This window comes from Salvelinus alpinus, chromosome 14 (assembly GCF_045679555.1).
Source record: "Salvelinus alpinus chromosome 14, SLU_Salpinus.1, whole genome shotgun sequence".
NCBI classification, from domain to species: domain Eukaryota; kingdom Metazoa; phylum Chordata; class Actinopteri; order Salmoniformes; family Salmonidae; genus Salvelinus; species Salvelinus alpinus.
Window position 1 is genome coordinate 38513069 of NC_092099.1, and position 26334 is coordinate 38539402.

At 46.1% G+C, this 26334-nt stretch overlaps 1 protein-coding gene across 1 annotated transcript in view; it reads right to left on the minus strand.

Annotated features, from left to right (window-relative positions):
• The window catches only part of LOC139538902 (receptor tyrosine-protein kinase erbB-4-like), a 591021-nt gene that overhangs the window by 241885 nt on the left and 322802 nt on the right, over positions 1-26334 (minus strand). Inside the window, exon 3 of the mRNA XM_071341463.1 lies at positions 25894-26080. Within this exon, the coding sequence (XP_071197564.1) occupies positions 25894-26080 (187 nt within the window). The remainder of the gene's footprint in view (positions 1-25893; positions 26081-26334) is intronic.

Genomic DNA, 26334 nt, shown 5'->3' on the forward strand with positions numbered 1-26334 from the left:
CGCCTTACCAATGCGGCCATGCTGCTGCAGGCCTACCTGCAGATTCTGTTGCCCCGGCTGCAGGAGGGCACAGAGGAGCTCCTCCGGGAAGCGATGGAGGTGTCTCGCCTGCTTTCCCTTTTTCCACTCTCCAAATCACCCCAGGGCTGAAGTTTAGCCTAGGGGTTCATGACATTCTGGAGCAGACCGATAAGGTTTGTAGGGAATGGCAGACCCTGAGATGGTTCATGCTGCCTCCTCAGGTCCCGGGTCCAAGGCAGACGACACATCGCCACCCAACTGCACCCGAATGACGGTGGGGTCCCTCTCCTGCCCCATCGCCTCGTGCTGAGGGACGACAGCAGGGAGGGGCACAGCGTGCGGTGGAGCAACAACCTGTCAACCGTCACAGTGACGTGCCTGGGGGACCCAGGCGCTCGGGGCGCCAGAGGAGAGGCGGGCCCCTGCAGGACCCCTGACACACCCTTCCCCGGCCTCAGCCGCTTCTCCCGGTCTCAAGGGGGTAAAGTGGGAGGAGGGTGTGGAGTCCCCCTGAGTGTTGTCCACAATGCTCGAGGGGTACCGACTCCAATCCCGGTTCCGGCCCCCATCCTTCAGGGGCCTTTGTGTTACCACAGTTGCCAACCCCCTGAAGAAAAAAACGCTGCGGCTGGAGATCTCCTCACTCCTGGACAAGGGTGCCATCAGCAGGATCGAGACATCAGAATGGCTAGGTGGGTTATACTCCACTTGTTCTGTGGTCCATAAAAGAGACAGAGCGTTTCGACCAATTCTGGACCTCCGAATCCTCACTGGGTACTTGAAGGTACTGGGGTTCCACATGCTGTCCCCAGCCCGTGTGTTGCAGGCCGTCTCCAGTGACCAGTGGTTTGTGACTCTGGATCTGAGGGAAGCATACTTCAATGTTCCTGTTCACCCAGCTCATTGGCAGTACCTCCGATTTGCTTTTGAAGGGACGGCTTACGAATTCATGGTTGTTCCCTTCAGCCTCTCCTTGGCACCCCGCACTTTCACAATGTGCATGGACGCTGTCCTGGCACCTCTCACATCCCGATGATTGTTGATCCTCAATTACCTGGAAGATTAGGTGATTTGTGCCCCGACCAGGACCCAGGTACTGTCAGACAGCGACATGCTCCTGACCCACATCGGCGGACTGGGGATTACTGTAACGACAAGAAGAGTCATTATTTGCATGGAACTGGACTCAGTCCTCATGAGAGCATGCCTGCCCACCAGAAGGGTTCAGACGATCTTATCTTGCCTCGACAAATATCGGCATGGGCGGGTGGTATCCGCCCTGACCAGCCAACACCTGTTGGGCTTGCTGATGGCGACCTCGTTGCTGATCCCCCTGGGGCTGCTCCATCTCCGGGGTCTTCAGCGGTGGTTCAACTCCCACCGGCTGCACCCGAAGTCTCACCACCAGCTGCGGGTGACCGCACAGTGCCTCAGGAGATGCTGAGGATGTGCCGCCAGGAGCTGGTCAGCACAGTTGCATTCCAGATCGGCTGGGGGGGTGTAACCAAGGGCAGGTTGGCCTCCGGCTGTTGGCTACCCCCCTGGAGCGGCAGTCACATCAATACAGGCTGTACTGCTGGCCCTGCGGTCTGTCCTTCCACATCTGAAGGGAAGACATGTCCTGGTGAGAACAGACAAAACCACAGTGGTGGTTTACATCAACCATCAGGGTGGACTGAGGTCCCACCGCCTCCATCTTATGGCACGGGAGCTCCTTCTCTGGGCTCAGGGACTTCAAGCGTTTCTTTACGCGCAGCGCACATACCTGGCATCCTGAATGTGACAGCGGATATGCTCTCAAGGGAGGGCCCACCACCTGGGACTGGAGCCCACATCCCCAGATGGTGCAGCGCCTGTGGGACAAGTTTGGGAGGGCGCAGGTGGACCTGTCTGCCTCCCTGGACAATGCACACTGCCCCTTGTGGTTCTCCATGTCCGAGCCACCAGGGCCTCTGGGCTTGATTGGCTAGGGCTGGAGCTTTATGCATTGTCTTCTTTTCCCCTGATCCAGGCTGTGCTGGACTGGACCAAGATGCGGAGCATCATCTGCTGCTGGTGGCCCCATACTGGCCCAGACGACACTGATTCAGCCTTCTCCTGTCCCTGTTGTCTGGGACACCTCTGCAACTTCCCCTGAGACCCGACCTGCTGTCTCAGGCCTGGGGAACTCTGTGGCATCCGAGACCGCACCGCCTCAGTCTGTGGGCTTGGCCGCTGAACATCACCAATGGTTATGTTTGGACTACAGGAGGGCGTAATGAACACCATGCAGAGCGCAAGAGCACCAGCTACAACCGCGGCATACCAGTTGTGCTGGCGGTTGTTCTGCTCTTGGTACACTGGTATTGCGGTTGTGCCCGAGACATGCGGAGTGCAGTATGTCCTCTAATACCTGCTGTCTCGCTTGGATGAGGGCTTGGCAGCCTCTACACTGAGAGGGTATTTGGCCGCTATATCTGCCTGCCATGTGGGGTGGATGGACAGGCCAGTGGGGCGCCATCCCTTGGTCTCCAGGTTTATGAAGGGTGTTAGTCGCCTGCGTCCAGCTATGATCTGGATGTGGTCTTGGCAGCTTTGGCAAAGCCGCCTTTCGAACCGTTGAAGTCTGCTTTCATGAAAGTGGCTTCCTTGGTAGCGATTACTTCCACGAAGAGGGTGGTTGAGCTCCATGCTCTTTCGGGTAAGTTCTGAATGCTACCAGATGGACACCGGTGGGAGGAGTATATCTCTCCGCCCCAACCCTTTATTACTCCCGAAGGTTCTGTCAGACAGGCATGTGAACATCCCTTTTATGCTGTCTGCTTACAAGCCCCCGGCAGTGGCGGGGGAGTCTGGGCCTCCCTCCGGCATGCTGTGCCCTGTGCGGGCACTGGCTGCCTATGTGGAGCAGACACGGTCAGTGACACAGACCAGCTCTTTGTCTGCTATGGTGAGAGAGTCCTGGGAAAGCAGAGGCTCTCTCACTGGATCGAGGACACGATTACGACAGCATACCGCCTGGCTGGCAGGCCAGTGCTGGGATCTGTGGTGGCACATTCAACGCTGCTGCGGCCAGATGGGCCTCCTCTTGCACCTTTGCTAGGTACTATCAGGTAAATGTGGCACCTCCCTCTGCGGTTGGTTCAGCGGTCCTGGGCGTCGCCTCCCCTTCCAGGGACTGTGCCGGGACCCCCCTTACACATTGACGACCCCTGCGTATCAATCCTGCGCTGGGACTTCGCCGCTGGCTGGCCAGATCCCTCTAGCGCCGACAAAATCTGGTACGGGTACACCAATATCTTGGAGTGATCCAATATAGTGAAACATAATGAAGATTACGTATGTAACCACGGTTATGTGAGCTATATGGATCACTCCACTCCTCCATGGTGCTAGAGGCACCTCAAAAATGATGTAGAGAATGTGTGTCGCTGCCATGGGGTCAATATATAGGGCGGAACACAGCCGTGACACAGGTGTACACGGGAGTAAATCTGTAAATCATCACCTCAAATGTATCCCTCCGCCGCGGAATGATACCAATATATTGGAGTGATCCATATATCTCACATAACCATGGTTACATACGTAACCTTCATTTTTCATGGTTTGGGCTATGCCCAGGCCTCTTAGTTCCAGTGAATTGAAATTTGAACTCTACAGCATACAATGTCACTCTAGATGATTCTGTGCTTCCAACTTTGTGGCAACATTTTGGGGAAGGCCCTTTCCTGTTTCAGCATGACAATGTCCCCATGCACAAAGTGAGGTCCATACAGAAATGGTTTGTCAAGAACATTGTGGAAGAACTTGACTGGCCTACACAGAACCCTGACCTCAAATCCATCGAACACCTTTGGGATGAATTGGAACAACGACTGCAAGCAAGGCCTAATCACCCAACTACAGTGTCCGTCCTCACTAATGTACTTGTGGCTGAATGGAAGCAAGTGCCCACAGGAATGTTGCAACATCTAGTGGAAAGCCTTCCCAGAAGAGCGGAGGCTGTTATAGCAGCAAAAGGGGGACCAACTCCATACTAATGCCCATGATTTTGGAATGAGATTTTCGACGAGCATGTGTCCACATATTTTTGACCATGTTGTGTATTTCTGATAATAACAAAGAAGGAATTAATGGATATTTTAGCAGATTATGTTCATCAGAGATGCCTTATCTGGTTTAGCTCGGCTGTAGCAGGGTGCTCTATTCGTTGTGCCACTTCTGCATAGCTGTATTGCTGGACTGCTGTTCTCAATGGTGCAGGAATGTGCTGTCCTATCAGCATGGGGGGTAGTGGTGTGTGGGGGGGGGGTGCTGTCCTGTCAGCTTGAGGGGTAGTGGGATTGGGTATTGAGTGGGGGACAATGGAGACAGGGGTTGCTGGCCAATCTGAGCGGAGTTCTGGTCTCTCTGGGTGAGATGATGGTCTGTCTGGGTGGAGTGCTGGATATTCTGGGTGCAGTGATGGTAATTGCAGTGGTAGTGGAGAAGGGATGATGATGAAGTTGTGGTAAATTTGTAGCATAGGGGTGGTATATCAGGTCTGGTTGTTGTTTGTGTGTTTCGGGGATGGGGTCAATTCGAATTGAAGTCAGTCAATTCAGGAAGTAAAAAGGCATTCCAATTCAATAATTGATAAAATAGCAAATATTTTCAATGACATTTATTTCAAATGTTTATTACATTTTTAATTCAAATAACTTCCTGAATTGACTGCCTTCAATTTGAATTAACCCCAACCCTGGTGTGTTTGTCTGTTTGTTAGTTTGTTTGTGTGTACCTTCCTTGTGTCCCTTCCTCATGACCTGATTTCCCTTGGCGTCTGCAGTAGCCAGCCAGTAATATTGTGTTGTGTAACACACACACACACACACACACACACACACACACACACACACACACACACACACACACACACACACACACACACACAGTGTAGGCCGTTGGAAGTGCAGACAGCATAAGGGCGTCATTTGGCCACAACCCTTCCCTCTCTCTCCTGCCACTGCCTGCCCCCTTGCCCGGAACAGTCTCTCCTCCTCTCCTCCATGGCAGGTAGCAATGTCGTTTAGAGCTGTCTGATTAAATTTCACCCATCCATCATGCAATTGTTTCCAATGGATTTTTATGAAAAATGGCAGAGATTAAAGGATTATGGAATTATCCTGAGCAGGGAGCATCTGCTTAAATTAAAATGAAGGAAAAGGGGAAGGGATGGAGGGAGAAAAAAACTAAAGGGAAAAAGGGAAGGAAGGGAGGGAGGGAAGGGGGTATGTATCTTCACTCATTTTAAACTTAAGCCACCATAATGTCTTGATAGAGGCTTCAGATGAGGCAGGTGAACATCCAACCACAGCACAGTATGAGGAAAATGCTTCAAATTGGTGGATTCGGTCAGTGCTATTGCTGACAGGTGTATACAATTGAGCATACACCCATGCAATCTCCATAGACAAAACAATGGCAGTAGAATGGCCCGTACTGAAGAGCTCGCTGCATCTATGTATCTTCATTCATTTTGAACTTAAGCCACAATAAAGCCCTGATAATCTTTGCCTTACGGCTAAGACAGAGGAGGAGGGAGAGGGACAGAGAAATGGAACCACACAATGAGTACTATGTGGTAGAAGTGTGTACGAGGGATAAACTCAGCAAAAAAAGAAATGTCCTCTCACTGTCAACTGCGTTTATTTTCATCAAACTTAACATGTGCAACTATTTGTATGAACATAACAAGATTCAACAACTGAGACAAAATCTGAACAAGTTCCACAGACATGTGAATAACAGAAACGGAATAATGTGTCCCTGAACAAAGGGGGGTTCAAAATCTAAAGTAACAGTCAGTACCCCTGGTGAGACAAAAACAGCTCCCAGTAGCATTGGAACAACTCACACACACACACACACACACACACACACACACACACACACACACACACACACACACACACACACACACACACACACACACACACACACACACACACACACACACACACACACACACACACACACACACACACACACACACACACATAGAGAGAGAGAAATAAACCCCAGCTAAACGAGAGCACGGTGCACCTGCATACCAATGACCCTGGCTCAGCCTAACCACAGGGAGGACTGGCGCTACAGTATATGGTGGCTTTGTGTGTGTGGTGAGGCCATGCTGTATATGTAGCTCATGAATTTGTGCGTGCCAACAACAGGTCACACAGAGCCTGACCCGTTTGATTTCCATGGGTGGGCCTATTTTTTCACGGGACCCCCTATGTGTGCACGTACTTGTAATAGTAAAGACCATAGGCAGCTCATCAGTTTCATGTTTGGGGAAGCTTACAATATATCCTACCATTTTTACCAGTTGTAAATATATGCATTTTTTTATTTTTTTTGTGGAACAGTTTAATTTCAATAATAACGTTTTTATTTCTCAAAACCATTGTCTCGTGGTTAATCATAAAAGTCTGAAGGAAAATGATAAATATTTAAAAGTTAAAATTCAACTATGGCGAGAGCACCAGCCTCTGCTATGTGGACACATTGATACACTGTGATCTATTGGCGGCTAAAGAAATGAGAGCATAGAACTCAGAGATAGCCTACAGGATCAATATTTGTGTGCTGAGTTAAGACAATCAGAAAAAAGACATTGCCAAATGGGCACTTTCCTACATATACATGCACTCTAGAGACGCATCATATCTTCACCACACCCACTCCCCTTATTCAGGATGCAATGTTTTAAATTATACTCAAGACACATTATCTTCACATTATACTTCACACATACTTTAGGTGCTTTTCACTGACAGCCACAACTCAGCTAGACCTATTGCCACGCGCACTACACAAATTGTGGGCTTCCCAAACACATTTGTGTTTTGAAACAATTCAGAGCTAATGATCGATCCACTGTGACTAAATCTTGCTCCGTAGTGAAGTATTTAGAATTATTTTATTTAGACAGGAGTAATTATTTAATTTTGGCAAAACATCAACTTACTTTAGGAAAATCAGGCATCCTAACAGTGCTCTCTACACCCGCAAACTTTCCTTTCCAATTTGCAAGAGGCTGAAACCAGAACTCTGTATATAATGACGAGATGCTCATGTCTCCTCCCTAAAAATGGGAGTCTCTGTCCCAAAGGCAGGAAGGCAGGCGACAAGCTTAGGTCTGCATATTATTCCCATAGAAACGCATTAGGCTTATTCTGGACAGATTTTGGTGAGAGTGAGCCCTCTCGCTTCGTCTCTTACTCTCTGCTGAAACTACACTACATGACCAAACGTATTTGGACACCTGCTTGTCGAACATCTCATTCCAAAATCATGGGAATTAATATGCAGTTGGTCCACTCTTTGTTACAATAGCAGCCTCCACTGCAGGAACTTGATTCCATTCAGCCTCAAGAGCATTAGTGAGGTCAGGCAAATGTGTTCAATGGGGTTGAGGTCAGGGCTCTGTGCAGGTCAGTCAAGTTCTTCCACACCAATCTCGAGAAACCATTTTGTATGGACCTCACTTTGTGCACGGGGCATTGTCATGCTGAAACAGGAAAGGGCCTTCCCCAAACTGTTGCCACAAAGTTGGAATCACAGAATTGTCTAGAATGTATTTATAGGCTGTAGCTGTAAGATTTCCCTTCACTGAAACTAAGGGGCCTAGCCCGAACCATGAAAAACAGCCCCAAACCATGATTCCTCCGGCACCAAACTATGATGGTGCCACGTTGAAAGTCAGTGAGCTCTTCAGGAAGGCCATTCTACTGTCAGTTTTGTCTATGGAAATTGCATGGCTGTGTGCTGTATTTATACTGTATAGTTTATATCATCAGAGAAAGCCTCCAAGAGAGTGAAGCAATGCCCCTCTAAATGTAGCCCATGTATTGGATGCTGTCTAGACAGAAATAGTATGACATGCCATACTCTTTTGGTCCAGACAGCATCCGATACATGGTCTACACATACTGAGACAGGAGGGACGCTGTTTTGCTCGCTCTGATGATTTAACTGCAATTCATGCATCTTTCTGTTGGCACGTGTCTCTGTCGGATAAATGATCAACATTTGTATATTTATTTGGATGGGAAAGGAGGTACGGTAGGGCAGGCCAGGCCCCCTAAGGCCCGCGCACAATGCCTGCCCTGCTCAGAGGCACTTTGTTTTTGTTTAGAGCTGTTGCTGCTTTTCCAATCAGACCTGACTGTGACCCGGTACCTGATTGACAGCCTTAATGGCCAATCAGAGGAGCTTGTGACAGGACCTTAGACAGGCTAAACACCAATCATTGTCCCAGCCCCTGTCCCTGTCACTGACCCAGCCCCAGCCCCTGTCCTAGCCCCTTTCCCAACCCCAGCCCCAGCCCCTGACCCTGTCACTGCCTGTCTGCTCAATCTGCTCAACTTCTCTAAGGCCCAGCTAGCCTGGCAAGTAAATAAATGCATTAATATGAATGAAAAGCTGTGATGATGTGAGGGGGAGAAAGGGATGAGAAGCTAGCTGGCTCATAGGGCCACACTGTTCTAGTTTCTCACAGTGTGCTGGGCTGAGAAGGAAAGTGGTAGAAGGATAGTTGTAGAAGGACAGTGGTAGAAGGATAGTGGTAGAAGGATAGTTGTAGAAGGAGAGTGGTAGAAGGATAGTGGTAGAAGGATAGTTGTAGAAGGACAGTGGTAGAAGGATAGTGGTAGAATGATAGTTGTAGAAGGACAGTGGTAGAAAGATAGTGGTAGAAGGATAGTTGTAGAAGGACAGTGGTAGAAGGATAGTGGTAGAAGGATAGTTGTAGAAGGACAGTGGTAGAAGGATAGTGGTAGACTGATAGTTGTAGAAGGACAGTGGTAGAAAGATAGTGGTAGAAGGATAGTTGTAGAAGGACAGTGGTAGAAGGATAGTGGTAGAAGGATAGTTGTAGAAGGACAGTGGTAGAAGGATAGTGGTAGAATGATAGTTGTAGAAGGACAGTGGTAGAAGGATAGTGGTAGAAGGATAGTTGTAGAAGGATAGTGGTAGAAGGATAGTGGTAGAAGGATAGTGGTAGAAGGATATTGGTAGAAGGATAGTGGTAGAAGGACAGTGGTAGAATGATAGTGGTAGAAGGATAGTGGTAGAAGGACAGTGGTAGAATGATAGTGGTAGAAGGATTGTGGTATAAGTATAGTGGTAGAAGGATTGTGGTAGAAGGGTAGTTGTAGAAGGACAGTGGTAGAAGGATAGTGGTAGAAGGATTGTGGTAGAATGATAGTGGTATAAGTATAGTGGAAGAAGGACAGTGGTAGAAGGATAGAGGTAGAATGAGTGGTAGAATGATAGTGGTAGTGGTATGCTGTTTGAGTCAGTTGTGACACTCAGGCTCCTGCCAGTACTGTTGTGATTGTTGTAACTTAGTACACATTTACAATATACACTACCGGTCAAAAGTTTTAGAACACCTACTCATTCAGGGGTTTTTATTTATTTTTAATATTTTAGAATAATAGTGAAGACATCAAAACTATGAAATAACACATATGGGATCATGTAGTATCCAAAAAAAGTGTTAAACAAAATAAAATGTATTTTATATTTGAGATTCTTCAAATAGCCACCCTTTGCATTGATGATGAGTTGGACCACAGAGTAAAAGAAAAGCAGCCAACAAGTGCATGGCATATGTGGGAACTCCTTCAAGACTGTTGGAAACACATTCCAGTTGAAGCTGGTTGAGAGAGTGCCAAGAGTGTGCAAAGCTGTCATCAAGGCAAAGGGTTGCTATTTGAAGAATCTCAAATATAAAATATATTTTGATTTGTTTAACGCTTAGTTACTACATACTCCATATGTGTTATTTCATAGTTTTGATGTCTTCACTATGATTCTACAATGTAGAAAATAGTAAAAAATAAAGAAAAAGCCTTGAATGAGTAGGTGTTGTAAAACTTTTCACCGGTAGTATACACAAACACTCTCACACACAAACATCCACTTTAGTGACACATTCATACACGCACATTTCACACAAACACACATACAGTCTCTCACAGAATCACTGATATACCACAAAAGGCCTTTGATACAGGGGTCATATGTAAGCTCCTCATCCCAATGAGTACCTTTCCCTGTTGGACCATGAACCCTTTGTGTCTATCCTCTTTTACACTTCTTCTCTCGTCACACACACATACTGCCATGCACACACAGACTCTCTCTCTCCACGTATCCCTCTCTTCGCTCTCCTCACTCTCACATCCCTCCATTTCTTCTCTTTCTTATCTCCTCTCTCCATCTCTTTCCTCCCTGACCAAGAAAACCTAATTATTCCATCATATCCCCACTCCTGCTCCTCCTCACTTGCCCTCTCCCTTTCCCCCCTGCTCCACGGCACCACTGACATTTCACAAATGAGAGGTCTGTGATTGGCAGGAACGGATATAATTGGCTTAACCCTAAAGTGTTTCATTAACATTTCCATGTGCTCCGATGATGAAATGTGTTCTCATTAGGGCGAGCTAACATCTTCCAGTGTCTGGGGAGAGAGAGGTGTGTTCTCATTAGGGCGAGCTAACATCTTCCAGTGTCTGGGGAGAGAGAGGTGTGTTCTCATTAGGGCGAGCTAACATCTTCCAGTGTCTGGGGAGAGAGAGGTGTGTTCTCATTAGAGCTAGCTAACATCTTCCAGTGTCTGGGGAGAGAGAGGTGTGTTCTCATTAGAGCTAGCTAACATCTTCCAGTGTCTGGGTAGAGAGAGGTGTGTTCTCATTAGGGCTAGCTAACATCTTCCAGTGTCTGGGGAGAGAGAGGTGTGTTCTCATTAGGGCGAGCTAACATCTTCCAGTGTCTGGGGAGAGAGAGGTGTGTTCTCATTAGGGCGAGCTAACATCTTCCAGTGTCTGGGGAGAGAGGTGTGTTCTCATTAGAGCTAGCTAACATTTTCCAGTGTCTGGGGAGAGAGAGGTGTGTTCTCATTAGGGCGAGCTAACATCTTCCAGTGTCTGGGGAGAGAGAGGTGTGTTCTCATTAGAGCTAGCTAACATCTTCCAGTGTCTGGGGAGAGAGAGGTGTGTTCTCATTAGAGCTAGCTAACATCTTCCAGTGTCTGGGGAGAGAGAGGTGTGTTCTCATTAGGGCGAGCTAACATCTTCCAGTGTCTGGGGAGAGAGAGGTGTGTTCTCATTAGGGCGAGCTAACATCTTCCAGTGTCTGGGGAGAGAGAGGTGTGTTCTCATTAGGGCGAGCTAACATCTTCCAGTGTCTGGGGAGAGAGAGGTGTGTTCTCATTAGGGCTAGCTAACATCTTCCAGTGTCTGGGGAGAGAGAGGTGTGTTCTCATTAGGGCGAGCTAACATCTTCCAGTGTCTGGGGAGAGAGAAGTGTGTTCTCATTAGGGCGACCTAACATCTTCCAGGGTCTGGGGAGAGAGGTGTGTTCTCATTAGGGCTAGCTAACATCTTCCAGTGTCTGGGGAGAGAGAGGTGTGTTCTCATTAGGGCTAGCTAACATCTTCCAGTGTCTGGGGAGAGAGGTGTGTTCTCATTAGGGCGAGCTAACATCTTCCAGGGTCTGGGGAGAGAGGTGTGTTCTCATTAGAGCTAGCTAACATCTTCCAGTGTCTGGGGAGAGAGAGGTGTGTTCTCATTAGGGCTAGCTAACATCTTCCAGTGTCTGGGGAGAGAGAGGTGTGTTCTCATTAGGGCGAGCTAACATCTTCCAGTGTCTGGGGAGAGAGAGGTGTGTTCTCATTAGAGCTAGCTAACATCTTCCAGTGTCTGGGGAGAGAGAGGTGTGTTCTCATTAGAGCTAGCTAACATCTTCCAGTGTCTGGGGAGAGAGAGGTGTGTTTTCATTAGAGCTAGCTAACATCTTCCAGTGTCTGGGGAGAGAGAGGTGTGTTCTCATTAGAGCTAGCTAACATCTTCCAGTGTCTGGGGAGAGAGAGGTGTGTTCTCATTAGGGCTAGCTAACATCTTCCAGTGTCTGGGGAGAGAGAGGTGTGTTCTCATTAGGGCTAGCTAACATCTTCCAGTGTCTGGGGAGAGAGAGGTGTGTTCTCATTAGAGCGAGCTAACATCTTCCAGGGTCTGGGTAGAGAGAGGTTTGTTCTCATTAGGGCTAGCTAACATCTTCCAGTGTCTGGGGAGAGAGAGGTGTGTTCTCATTAGGGCTAGCTAACATCTTCCAGTGTCTGGGGAGAGAGAGGTGTGTTCTCATTAGGGCTAGCTAACATCTTCCAGTGTCTGGGGAGAGAGAGGTGTGTTCTCATTAGAGCTAGCTAACATCTTCCAGTGTGTGGGTAGAGAGAGGTGTGTTCTCATTAGGGCGAGCTAACATCTTCCAGTGTCTGGGGAGAGAGAGGTGTGTTCTCATTAGGGCTAGCTAACATCTTCCAGTGTCTGGGGAGAGAGAGGTGTGTTCTCATTAGGGCGAGCTAACATCTTCCAGTGTCTGGGGAGAGAGAGGTGTGTTCTCATTAGGGCTAGCTAACATCTTCCAGGGTCTGGGGAGAGAGGTGTGTTCTCATTAGGGATAGCTAACATCTTCCAGTGTCTGGGGAGAGAGAGGTGTGTTCTCATTAGGGCTAGCTAACATCTTCCAGGGTCTGGGGAGAGAGGTGTGTTCTCATTAGGGCTAGCTAACATCTTCCAGTGTCTGGGGAGAGAGAGGTGTGTTCTCATTAGGGCGAGCTAACATTTTCCAGTGTCTGGGGAGAGAGGTGTGTTCTCATTAGGGCGAGCTAACATCTTCCAGTGTCTGGGGAGAGAGAGGTGTGTTCTCATTAGGGCGAGCTAACATCTTCCAGTGTCTGGGGAGAGAGAGGTGTGTTCTCATTAGGGCGAGCTAACATCTTCCAGTGTCTGGGGAGAGAGGTGTGTTCTCATTAGGGCTAGCTAACATCTTCCAGTGTCTGGGGAGAGAGAGGTGTGTTCTCATTAGGGCGAGCTAACATCTTCCAGTGTCTGGGGAGAGAGAGGTGTGTTCTCATTAGGGCGAGCTAACATCTTCCAGTGTCTGGGGAGAGAGAGACGTGTTCTCATTAGGGCTAGCTAACATCTTCCAGTGTCTGGGGAGAGAGAGGTGTGTTCTCATTAGGGCGAGCTAACATCTTCCAGTGTCTGGGTAGAGAGAGGTGTGTTCTCATTAGGGCTAGCTAACATCTTCCAGTGTCTGGGGAGAGAGAGGTGTGTTCTCATTAGGGCTAGCTAACATCTTCCAGTGTCTGGGGAGAGAGAGGTGTGTTCTCATTAGGGCTAGCTAACATCTTCCAGTGTCTGGGTAGAGAGAGGTGTGTTCTCATTAGGGCTAGCTAACATCTTCCAGTGTCTGGGGAGAGAGAGGTGTGTTCTCATTAGAGCTAGCTAACATCTTCCAGTGTCTGGGGAGAGAGGTGTGTTCTCATTAGGGCGAGCTAACATCTTCCAGTGTCTGGGGAGAGAGAGGTGTGTTCTCATTAGGGCGAGCTAACATCTTCCAGTGTCTGGGTAGAGAGAGGTGTGTTCTCATTAGGGCTAGCTAACATCTTCCAGTGTCTGGGGAGAGAGAGGTGTGTTCTCATTAGGGCTAGCTAACATCTTCCAGTGTCTGGGGAGAGAGAGGTGTGTTCTCATTAGGGCTAGCTAACATCTTCCAGTGTCTGGGTAGAGAGAGGTGTGTTCTCATTAGGGCGAGCTAACATCTTCCAGTGTCTGGGGTGAGAGAGGTGTGTTCTCATTAGGGCTAGCTAACATCTTCCAGTGTCTGGGGAGAGAGGTGTGTTCTCATTAGGGCGAGCTAACATCTTCCAGTGTCTGGGGAGAGAGGTGTGTTCTCATTAGGGCGAGCTAACATCTTCCAGTGTCTGGGGAGAGAGGTGTGTTCTCATTAGGGCTAGCTAACATCTTCCAGTGTCTGGGGAGGGAGAGGTGTGTTCTCATTAGGGCTAGCTAACATCTTCCAGTGTCTGGGGAGAGAGAGGTGTGTTCTCATTAGGGCTAGCTAACATCTTCCAGTGTCTGGGGAGAGAGGTGTGTTCTCATTAGGGCTAGCTAACATCTTCCAGTGTCTGGGGAGAGAGAGGTGTGTTCTCATTAGGGCTAGCTAACATCTTCCAGTGTCTGGGGAGAGAGAGGTGTGTTCTCATTAGGGCGAGCTAACATCTTCCAGTGTCTGGGGAGAGAGAGGTGTGTTCTCATTAGGGCTAGCTAACATCTTCCAGTGTCTGGGGAGAGAGGTGTGTTCTCATTAGGGCGAGCTAACATCTTCCAGTGTCTGGGGAGAGAGAGATGTGTTCTCATTAGGGCGAGCTAACATCTTCCAGTGTCTGGGGAGAGAGAGGTGTGTTCTCATTAGGGCTAGCTAACATCTTCCAGTGTCTGGGGAGAGAGGTGTGTTCTCATTAGGGCGAGCTAACATCTTCCAGGGTCTGGGGAGAGAGAGATGTGTTCCCATTAGAGATATATAACATTGTGGGTATGGTGAGAAAGAGGGAGAATGAGGGAGGAGGAGGAAGAGGATGAGGAGGATGAGGACAAGGACGAGAACGTGAAAGGAGGAGGCCTTCAATTATATTCTCCACCCTGTTTGAGAAAGCAGGTAGAACAGAAGCTTTAGGGGAATGGTACAGATGTAGGATCTTAATTTGAGCAAGTTTGCTACAGCAGAAAAACAATCCTGCAGCAACAGGAAATGTGAATTATTATGTGGATTATAATTAATTTACACTTTTTTAGAAGTTAATATTTTTGTAGTAAGGGAAAATCATGTCTGAAATTTCCAAGTGGAAATTACAAACTTCAGAAGGCTTTTTAAACCTCAAACACACTCTACATTTCCTGCATTGAAGGGAAGTTCTCCTGCAACAGGGGGTTTAAATTAGGATACTTCATCCGTATGGGCAGACAATCCTGATGGTGAAAATGGATGACACTGGGCTACTTTCCAATATCCACACTAGTGTACCACTTAACATGCATGCTCAGTACATTCTAAATGGTATGTTAGTGTGGACACTGCAACATAGGTCTCTTGTTGTCAGGTCAGTTTTTTGTTTATGTTGGTTTTACCCATAGTCCTCCAGGCTGAGAATGTGACGGACTGGCTTGGTTTAGAGCTAACTAAAACATAGCCGGAGGGAGGACTATAATGTGTTTTGATGATTAATTGACATTCAAATTCCTTGCATACTCATATTAACTTTTAATGAGGCAAAATTCTGTTTTGGGCTGGTTCATCTGATCCATGCAAAAATAATCCCTGAAGGTGCACAAGGTTACTCAGCCCTCTGTCTATGTTCTAGTGATCCTCAGATGAAAGTGAATGAGGTGCAGTAGGGTACAGTACTAGGGCTCATCAGTTAGTCCATTTAGGCTGGCACCCTCAGTCCCTTTAAGCTGGGGCTGTGAACTATTCAGACCCTGGTGTGTGAAGAGCACAGCACTACACAGCACAGCACTGCACAGCACAGCACTGCACAGCGCAGCACAGCACAGCACAACACAGCACAGCACAACACAGCATAGCACAACACAGCACAGCACTGCACAGCACAGCACAACACAGCACAACACAGCACAGCACAACACAACACAGCACAGCACAACACAACACAGCTCAGCACAGCACAGCACAGCTCAGCACAGCACAACACAACACAGCACAGCACAACACAGCACATCACAACACAGCACAACACAGCACAGCACAGCTCAGCACAGCTCAGCACAACACAGCACAGCACAGCTCAGCACAACACAGCACATCACATCACAACACAGCACAGCACAGCACAGCACTGCACAGCACAGCACTGCACTGCACAGCACAACACAGCACAACACAGCACAGCACTGCACAGCACAACACAACACAACACAGCACAGCACAACACAGCTCAGCACAACACAGCACAGCACAGCACAGCACAACACAGCTCAGCACAACACAGCACAACACAGCACAGCACAGCACAGCACAGCACAGTGCTCTAGTTTCCTAGCCTGCTCTCTTTCATTTAATTCTCAATTTACATAGCCTACACATGTACACATGTACATACGCACACACAAGGCTTACTTATGGGTTACGGGTGGAAAAGTCAGAGGAGCCCCCCTCTTTCATCTTCTCATCTGCCCTCCACCTAACAGGTCCTAACAGGTCCTAACAGGTCCTAACAGGTCCCAGAGCAGTTAGAGGTAGTGATGATGGTTCCCTGCGGACCTCTCGCATGACTTCATTATCAGCAACTGAATACTAATAGAGCCAGATAGGAATGCAGGGCAGGGGTGTCAAACTCATTTTGCCCTGGGGGCTGCATTCGGTCTTCAAAGAGGTCCGGGGGCCGCACTGAAAATTGGTTATGATTCCTCGCCGTCAAAATTTGCTAAAAAAAAAGTTCTCTATCCATCGTTTTGGGAATTTTCTATGCTCCCTGACTTAGCTTTAATTTGGGTGATTATTAGTGAGCTGGACAGTCAAGAAACTGTATGAATGTAGGTCCATTGTCATTTCTACACTGTTTCCATCTGGTTTTAGTCATTTTAAAGTATATTGAGTTTGTTCATCATTAATAACATAATTTTTGGGGGAGGACACATTTGTTATATTACAGTCTTCTGTGATGTATATAAAGTATAGTATTGGGATTCAAACTCAAAATTGAATAAATGTCAACTCTATATCTGACATGGTACAGGTCTCTTCTTGGTACAAGTCCATAACCATGTGTGTGAGGTGTATACTTTTGTTTCAAAGTAGATTTGTTTAAGACTACCAAGAAGTGTGACCCTGATTTAGCCCACTGCAGTAAAAGGTGGAGCATGGAGCCCTCACTATTAATGCCATAGCATGTTTGTGGTGATTTGCTATACAACCCCCTCCAAATCTATGACATAGTCGCAAAATCACAGTTCTATATCTAAATATATAACGTAGTTGTAACAAGAGGGACTGTACTAGCCTATATCATAGGGCTTTTTTAAGTAAGGACAGTGCCGCTTGAAGCTGGGAGATATGTTTTAATCATTCAGTTTCTTAATGATGACACCCAATCCATTATTCATGGCTCTGGTTCCACCATGGGGCCCAGGCAGCGCTGGGCTGGGGCTAGCGAGCTAACTAACGCTATACAGTATTAGCATTAATTCTAGTGCTCTCCATTTGATCTCAGTGTAATTACCCAACAGATTTACCCTACACATGCTATCAAAAGTTTGATGTTAAATAAAGAAGGTCCTGGAAACGTTTTATTAATTTTTCATTTTGTTCTTTGTGTCTTGTTTGTTCTCTAAGAAGAGGCAATAGGAAAAAGCTACATGGATTTTATTATTATGCTTCCTTTTGTACTTATTGTTATGTTTAGGGTAGCTGAGAAAGTTTCAGACAGTGTTTCAGAGTCTTTCAGATAGTGAAGAGAAACTTGAAGAGAAATGCTACTGAAGAGAGGTGGTGTTTCTATGAAGTGTACTGTAGTTTCAGATATCAGTTTTATTATATTAGAACTAGTTGCAGTAGGAGCAAGACCGCTTCCCCACCTGGGAGTTTCAAGCAGAAACTTTACCTAAATGCCCAATTTACTTAGAATTAACTATCCCATTTACTTCAAGATGGAAACAGATTTGTTCTTTACTAAACTCACATTTCATTATTTTCAATTGGACTTATTTCTGTTGAGGGCTGGTGGGTCAGCTCCCTCTGAAGCTGACGATTTAACATTATTTGTGTCTCAAATGGCTATCCCTATATAGTGCACTACCTTTGACTAGGGCCCAGATGGATCCGGTCAAAATAAGTGTCCTATAGGCAGAAGGGTTCCATTTAGAATGGAGCCTTTATGTTGTCGGACATTAATATTTCATAAAACTCTCCAATTTCCTGCTTATGCAATTCCCACATAGGATCATTAATGAGAGAAGTGGATCCAGTCAGCAAAATACATCAGGAGAAACTAAAGCATAAAGTGTTGTTGGAGCCCTTATTGTCAGATGGGTTATTAGTCTACAAGATGCTCAATTGTGAGAAGTGTGTCAGTGTCAATGCATACTCTTTCAGTCTGCTGTCTTGGAGAAAAACACATGTTCTTCCAAACAATTGTTGCGTCCAAATCTTTCCTTCCTACTGACGTGTCCACTTGTTCACTACTCCCCACAAATTCAAAATAATTGGATTGGTGTAGGCATGCGCTAGAGGGAGTTTCCATGCCCCAATAACAAGTGCACACTTCGGAAGAAAAGGAGAGATTGGGACACAACCATTTATTATTACTTTAAATTGAAGAACTCAAGAACCTACACACTGTCAATGTACTGTATGCCCCAATGGCTAATCATATCAACCACAGCCATGCTATTCATTTCATGTCCACCACAAGAAAGAAAAACCTACTGTCATTGAGTATCGTCACCTTATAGACAATGGCTCTTTGCTCCTTGCCTAAGACCTAGGGGTTAAACCACTCCACATTTGTGTTGACCGGAGAGGTCCAGCGTTGTGGGCGGGCCTTGGAGGGCTGGCTCACGCTACCGTACCTCCTTGCCCATCCAAAGAAAATATTTAAATACTGATCATTTAATTGAGCAAGACACACGCAGACAGAAATACACATTAATCTCAAATAAAGCATCCAAGCGAGCGAAGCAGTGCCCCTCTGTCTCACTATGTTCCATGTATCTGATGTATCTGATGCTGTCTGGCCAAAAAGAATATTGCATGTCAATATGCAATGTCTTTAATGAAACATTTTTGTAGGGGTTGACACATTTTTTATTAGGGCAAAACAAGTCTGACATTTTAAAGTGGAAAATATAAACTTTAAAGCCTTTTGAAACCTCAAATACCCTACAAGTTTGTAGAACTCAAGAACCTACACAAATTCTCAGCAACAAAAGAGTGATCAAATTAAGATTCTACATCTGTTTAGTAAGACAGAGGGGTGCTGTTTCGCTCACTCGGATGCTTTCTCAGGTGAGTTAGCTTCAGCCACTTGTGAATTGAAGGAACATTGGCAGGTGCAGAGTGCACTGTTCAGATGCTGGAATTATTTTGGACTAATCTGCAAAGGTCTCCTACCTTTTTAAGTGATTTGTTTGACAATCAGATGAAAACATCATGACTGGTTGTGTTTATTAAAAGGTAATACATCTTTACAGTTATATTACATGTCTTTATTATGAAACCCATTTATTAATTTTTTTACACGTGCGCTATCAAATGCCTGTCCAACTGATTCGTTCGGATGCCGGCCCTGGGCTGGTGTTAACACGCTGTTCCTAAACTGCATTAGAGAGCTCACAAATGTGACAATATGAATATCGTCTTACAAAAAACTCCCTTTTGCCCTCCTCCAAGCAATGAAATATTGAGTATGACACAGGAGTAATTGCATGGGAAGTAATCAATTAGACACACAATTGGAAGCGACCTGAGGTCTGGAAGCTGCCAGCCGAGAGGAGAGGAGAGGAGAGAGGTGGAGATTGGAGAAGTGGAGATTGGAGAGAGAGAAGTGGAGAGAGGAAAGAGGTGGAGAGAGAGAGAGAGAGAGATAGAGAGGAGAGAGGTGAATATAGATAGAGGTGGAGAGAGGAAAGGTGGTGAGAAGAGAGATGGAGAGAGGAGAGGTGGAGAGAGGAGAGGTAGAGAGAGGAGAGAGGTGGAGAATAGAGAGATGTAGAGAGATGAGAAGTAGAGAGGTGGAGAAAGGAGAAAGGAGAGGTGGAGAGAGGAGAGAGGTGGAGAGTAGAGCGAAAGAGATGTTGAGAGATGTGAGGTAGAGAGAGGAGAGAGGTGGAGAGCGGAGAGAGGTGGAGAGTAGAGAGAAATAGAGGTAGAGAGAGGGGAGAGGTAGAGAGGTAGAGAGAGGGGAGAGGTGGAGAGTGGAACAGAATGCCAGAGACACAGTGTTCTAGTCAAAAGCAGTGCACTATAAAGGGAAGATGGTGCCATTTTGGGATGTAGCCTTGGACACAAACTAATCTCAGCTCTCTTCCTGTGGGGGTTTCTCATAAAGACAGAGGCCAGTCTGGGGAGAGGCTGTCCAAAGACTCTTCAGGACAAGACTGAGTCCACTTGTCCTTTATTTTCACCTTGTCCTGTCTATCCATCTATCCCTCCCTCCATCCATCCCTTCGTCTCTCCTGTGGGTGTTTCTCAGATAGACAGGGGCCAGGCAGGGATCTGCTGTCCAAATACACTGATTCTCCTTCTTAGTCCTTCAAGGAGAGACTGTCACGGATTTCTCTCATCCTTTATTTTCACCTTGTCCCATCCATCCATCCATCTATACCTCTATCCCTCCATCCCTCCTGTTCACCATTTCATGATCCATGATGCTTTCACGAAACACTGAGCAGAGCTCGTGGAAGTTAATGTATGATCATTAAGATTTTCCCCTTGATAAAATGCAGGGCGATGAAGAGCAGACACAATGTTCTGTGTGTGTGTGTGTGTGTGTGTGTGTGTGTGTGTGTGTGTGTGTGTGTGTGTGTGTGTGTGTGTGTGTGTGTGTGTGTGTGTGTGTGTGTGTGTGTGTGTGTGTGTGTGTGTGAGTACAGTACAATAATACACATGTAGGCTTGTATATAGTGCATGTGCCAGTTTAACTAACATTGATGAGATATACAGAGAGAAAGAGAAACAAGAGAGACAAGAGACGAGAGCGAGAGAGAGAATGAGAACATGTGAAAACGTGAAAAAGAGAGAAATAACAGATGGACTGTGAGTGAGTAGTGGATCCAGACTTGGCGTCGTGTGCGAGCAGCGTGTGTGTGTGTCAGCTAACCGTGTAGGGAGAGAGAGAGAGAAGGATGTCTGGCAGATGGGAGAAGAGATTTTATGCTTTTTATTTTGGACGGAGAGTAATGGCAGCGTACAAGCAGTAAAAAATAAATGGATGAGCAACGCTGACTGAACAAAACTATAGGAAAACAGACCGGGATACTTTTTTTTAAATAGAAAATGTGTAAACTGACATGTTCATCTGTGTTATTTCTCTTATTGAGGTGGATATTGTTGTGAAAACTCAACAGGCAGCAATTACCATGTGAATGCACTGAGCCCAGCTCAACTTGCCTCAGCCGCTATCTACAGTAACTGTTGTGTTCATGGTGACTCAAAATAATAAAAAAAGAGAAGCAGAAGAAAAATGTTTGCTTAAGCATGAAAATAGCTTTAATTCGTCTGAAATGGAAAGCATAGCGTAGCTGCACTTTGGAAATGTCAAACAAAGTGGCAGTATTTAACTCTTGTCACTGTGCTGGGGGAGACATATAATTCACTCCAATCATCTGCTTCTGGAGAGACAGATAGGGACAGGTAGGTACAGTTAGGGACAATAAATTGTTGGGGGGAGAGGGGAGGATTATATGAAGACAGATACTAGTGGATAGAGAGAGAGAGAGACAAAGACAGAGACAGAAAATATACAGAAAAAGACAGAACGATCTAGTAAGTCTTACTGCTTCATCTTAGTGTGTTTTAACGTGAACTTGAGTGTGTTTCCTGTTTCATATGCCTAAGGATGACTAAGGATAAATGAAGCCTGATTGAAAGGTGCCACAGAGGGACTGAGATGCACACTACACAGTCCCAGCAAACCCATGAGTGTTCCTTCATTCTGCAAAGTCTCCTACACAGACCCTACTGAAAAATCAATACAGCCATATCAAAATATACCAGCTACAAATTGATTTTATCCAGGGCAATTTCTACCTCCTAGGGATTCAGGTCGGTTTCAATACCGAGGGGTCCGTTTTATCCGTCTCCAGATTAGCCCTGTGTGTAGTTAATAACCTTTATCCTCGTATATGTCGCTTATAGATCATATCGATCGTTTTACAGAGAGCAGGGTATGAAGGAGGAACGACAGGAACGACCGAATAATATGACAGGGAGATGAAAGTGGAGCCATTATAGGCGTCTTTGCCACTCGTTGCCTGTTGAAGTATTCTGGAGAGGGATACAGTGACGGAGAGAGGGGAGGATCTTCGGATGGATGGTGTGTGTGTGTGTGTGTGTGTGTGTGTGTGTGTGTGTGTGTGTGTGTGTGTGTGTGTGTGTGTGTGTGTGTGTGTGTGTGTGTGTGTGTGTGTGTGTGTGTGTGTGTGTGTGTGTGTGTGTGTGTGTGTGTGTGTGTGTGTGTGTGTGTGTGTGTGTGTGTGTGTGTGTGTGCGTGCACGTGTGTCACAGCCTGAGACCCAGAGACCAGCTCCCAAGGCTTGATATAGCAGGAACATGACACAAGTAGTGGAGGAGAGTGTCAAAATAGATCCAAAGAGACAGAGAGAGACACATAGAAAAAGAGCATGTGCAGTCCCTCTACCTCCTCTCCACACTACTGGCCCAGGGACATGGATGGGACAATGGCATTTCAAACACCAGTCTGCCTCTTTTCACTGTGTCTGCCTCTGGACACTCAGTGGTATCCGAGCTCAACCTAGTATCCCAGTTAGGACTCTTCGATAGGACTCTTCGATAGGACTCTTCGAATAGGACTCTTCGAATAGGACTCTTCGAATAGGACTCTTCGAATAGGACTCTTCCATAGGACTCTTCCATAGGACTCTTCCATAGGACTCTTCCATAGGACTCTTCTGGCACGGCAGAAAGCTTTTTTTATTTGTATTATTGATTTTGCTTAACTGCTCCAACGGAAACATGTCTTGCGAATGAACATGTGAACATGTCCACGCCTTTCATGTATATCCTATTCAAACCTTCTCAAAGATAAGTATAGTACTACCCAACAAAATACATGGGGATATATACAGTACATGAATGTTCTACCGATTATGCCAGGTGACAATGCAGAATTGTATAGTGAATGTGTGCGCGTGCATGTGTTTGTAGACCAAATAGAACAATGAGTAGTGGTTTAATATATTCACTGTCTCAGATTGAGCCAGGAGAGAGACAGAAACTCACTGCTCTATTCGTGCTGTATAAAAATCTGGTGAATGAATGTTAGTCCTACACTGGGAGTAGAGTTACGTAACAGAAGACATACAGTACACTGTGCTCCTATGGTGTGGTCTCTGGACGTTGTCTTTTCAATTCCTCCTCTCTCTCTCTCTCTCTCTCTCTCTCTCTCTCTCTCTCTCTCTCTCTCTCTCTCTCTCTCTCTCTCTCTCTCTCTCTCTCTCTCTCTCTCTCTCTCTCTCTCTCTCTCTCTCTCTCTCTCTCTCTCTCTCTCTCTCTCTCTCTCTCTCTCTCTCTCTCTCTCTCTCACTCACTCACTCACTCACTCACTCACTCACTCACTCACTCACTCACTCACTCACTCACTCACTCACTCACTCACCAGACCCAACAGTGACCTCTATCCTCTGCCTCTCAGGACAGTGAGTTATGTGGGTCTATAGGTTAACTGTCCATTACTGACCCTGTCACACAATATTGTATCAGAACACCTAATGGGCTCCTGACAGAACTGGGATGTGTCCCAAATGGCACCCTATTCCCTATATATTGTACTACTTCTGATGGGGTAGTGCACTTTATATGGAATATGGTGCTAATTTAGATGCAGACCTGATGTCTGGCGGCAGGTAGCCTAGCGGTTAAAGACCGTTGGGCCAGTAACTGAAAGGTCGCTGTTTTCGAAACCCCGAGCCAACTAGGTGAAAGATCTGTCTGTGCCCTTGAGCAAGGCACTTAACCCTAGTTGGCCCTGTAAGTCACTCTGGATAAGAGTGTCTGTTAAATGAATAAAATGTAAATGTTATTCATTTCTCCGGTTACAACCATAGCTCAGAACTAGCTCCATAGCTACAACATAGAATATGTTATTAGTGCATACCATAACTCCCCTCAAGCAGTTTACATATAGGGACAATTCCAGCTGGGAGGTAGTACGACAACATAAGTTATGTCACTTAGTCAGAGTCTTTTACTTGACTGCATACATTCTTAGTAATGTCTGTATTCAATCCGTATCGTGGAAGTCCAAATGCTACAGCTAGATTGAAATTAAAAGGCAATGTTACCGCATTAGCAGACTGCATTCATGGTAACGCTGCATATGTCAATTCGTATCATAAAAATGTATATCGCGCAATCCGTAGTACAGATTGAATAGAGCCGTAAGTTTGTGATCCCTGTGGGAAACGTACATATGACCTTCGCAATGCTAGTGCCACACGTTTACCAAATTAAGCAAACAAGAACACCTTTTAATAGCATCGTAAACATAAACTGCTGAGTTTAATCAGCACAATGGTTGCACATCAAAAAGGTTTAGGGCCTTTTCCCTGGCTGCTTATTCTTCAAGGTCAAGTATGCTTGTGTAAATGCTAAGGGATGGATGGTAGCATCTGAAGAGAATGCATCAAAATCCTGTCTGTAAAGAGAGAGAGAGAGAGAGAGAGAGAGAGAGAGAGAGAGAGAGAGAGAGAGAGAGAGAGAGAGAGAGAGAGAGAGAGAGAGAGAGAGAGAGAGAGAGAGAGAGAGAGAGAGAGAGAGAGAGAGAGAGAGAGAGAGAGAGAGAGAGAGAGAGAGAGAGAGAAAAAAACTAGAGATGGAGCGAGAGAGAGAAAGAGAAAAAACTAGAGATGGACAGGGAGAGAGAAAGAGAAAAAACTAGATGGAGAGGGAGAGAGAAAGAGAAAGAGACCGAGAGAAAAACTAGAGATGGAGTGAGAGAGAGAGAGATGAAGATAACTATTTCCTGAGCCTAAGTAACCTGTCTTACCTAGGTATCTCTGAGAGGGATCAGACAGTTACTGTTCTTGTTCTCTGTTTATCTACCTTGCCTCCCAAATGGCAGCCTTTTTCCTACTTAGTGCACTACCAGGGCCCATAGGGAATAGGGTGCAATTTGTGACGAAGCCCCAGTCTTCGTTCATGGTAGCTAGGCCATTTTGGAGCTAGCTGTCATTAACACAGGAGCAAATATGGTGTAACGTGGATATACGTAATTGCAACCTAATTGCAATGCACTCAATCAAAATAACAGGTATGTAGGTACAGAAAACACATTATGACTTCACGCAAAAACAAACAGGGAAATGGACGGGGTATGTATGACTGCAGAGTACTGCAGAGTAATTGCAGGTAATGGAACTATGTTACAATTGTGTGTACGTATATTGAGGAAGCTTCCAGGGCAAGAATAGGCTAGTTTCAGACCATGTTGAAGTAAAAGGCTACTTGCTAATGATAAATGTAATGTTTGCTTTGACACTTTGTATTTCACAGCATGTACTGTACATGCATCACCAACACCCCTACCAGAGTGCCACATCTGGTTAACATTATCAGGTTCTGCTGGGGAATTGGCAAGCCTGGTTCCAGATCTGTTTGTGCTGTCTTGCCAACTCATATGGTCGACCAAACAGATCTGGGATCAGGCGAAGCTTGGGGAGCATGGTTAGATCTCTGTGGATATTGGTGCTAAAACAAAGCATACAAAATACAACACATACATCTTCCCAAGGCCAGGTCAGGTGCCAATTCCCATTGAGAAAGATTAACTCAAGGTGGTATTGCATTTCAGCCAAATGAAAGTCTGGACAAAACTTACTGATGCAGAGAGCAGAGATCAGTAGCTATGAGTTAGGTCAACCGCGTCTTCCTCTCGCTATGAGTGTAAAGAGATGTAATTAAAATATGTCAGTACAGTAAATCCCCAACCACCTAACATCTAGACAGACACAAGCTCTTAAAAGATCAGATCACTTCTTTTTATTCTCATTAAATTGACCCTAACATTCGGATCCCTTTTTACAGACCTTGGTTTACTGCTTTCATTGCAGTAATTTTATAGCAGAGCTTCTGACTTAACACTCAGTCACACAATGACAGGATTTCACCGAAGTTAGTAGCAGGACGGTATGTCTCTGAAAATAGGAAATTAAAGAAAAATCCATCAAGAGGGGATGGAGAGAGAGATTTCAGAGCTTCAGACAGAGGAGACACAGAGACAGGATAGCCATCTTAGACACATACCTGTGAGGTTCTTCAGTCCCAGCTGGCGCAGGCCAAAGTTCCCATCTCTGCGGTAGTTGAGGAAGATTGCCAGAGCGTAGCGGTCTTCATACATCTTAGTTCCTCTGATGATCCTCAGGTTCTCCAGCGGCAGGTAGTCAAACTGGTTCAGAGCCACCAGCACATAGCCTGTCACCTCCCGTATAGACTGGAAGAGGAGAGAGGTGACAGGGAGAACTTCAGACACAGCAGCACGAAACAAGAGCCACGGAGACAATCAGACATTGATAGCTTGGTCCCAGATATGTTTTGTCCTGATCTGTTTGTGATGTTTTCCCAACTCCTATGGATTTCATGAATGACAACGACTACAGATCTGAAATCAGGCTAAAGTAGACACAGAGCAGCTTTGAAAACTGATTCATCATAAGATCATTTTCACCTATCCACACAGTCACGATG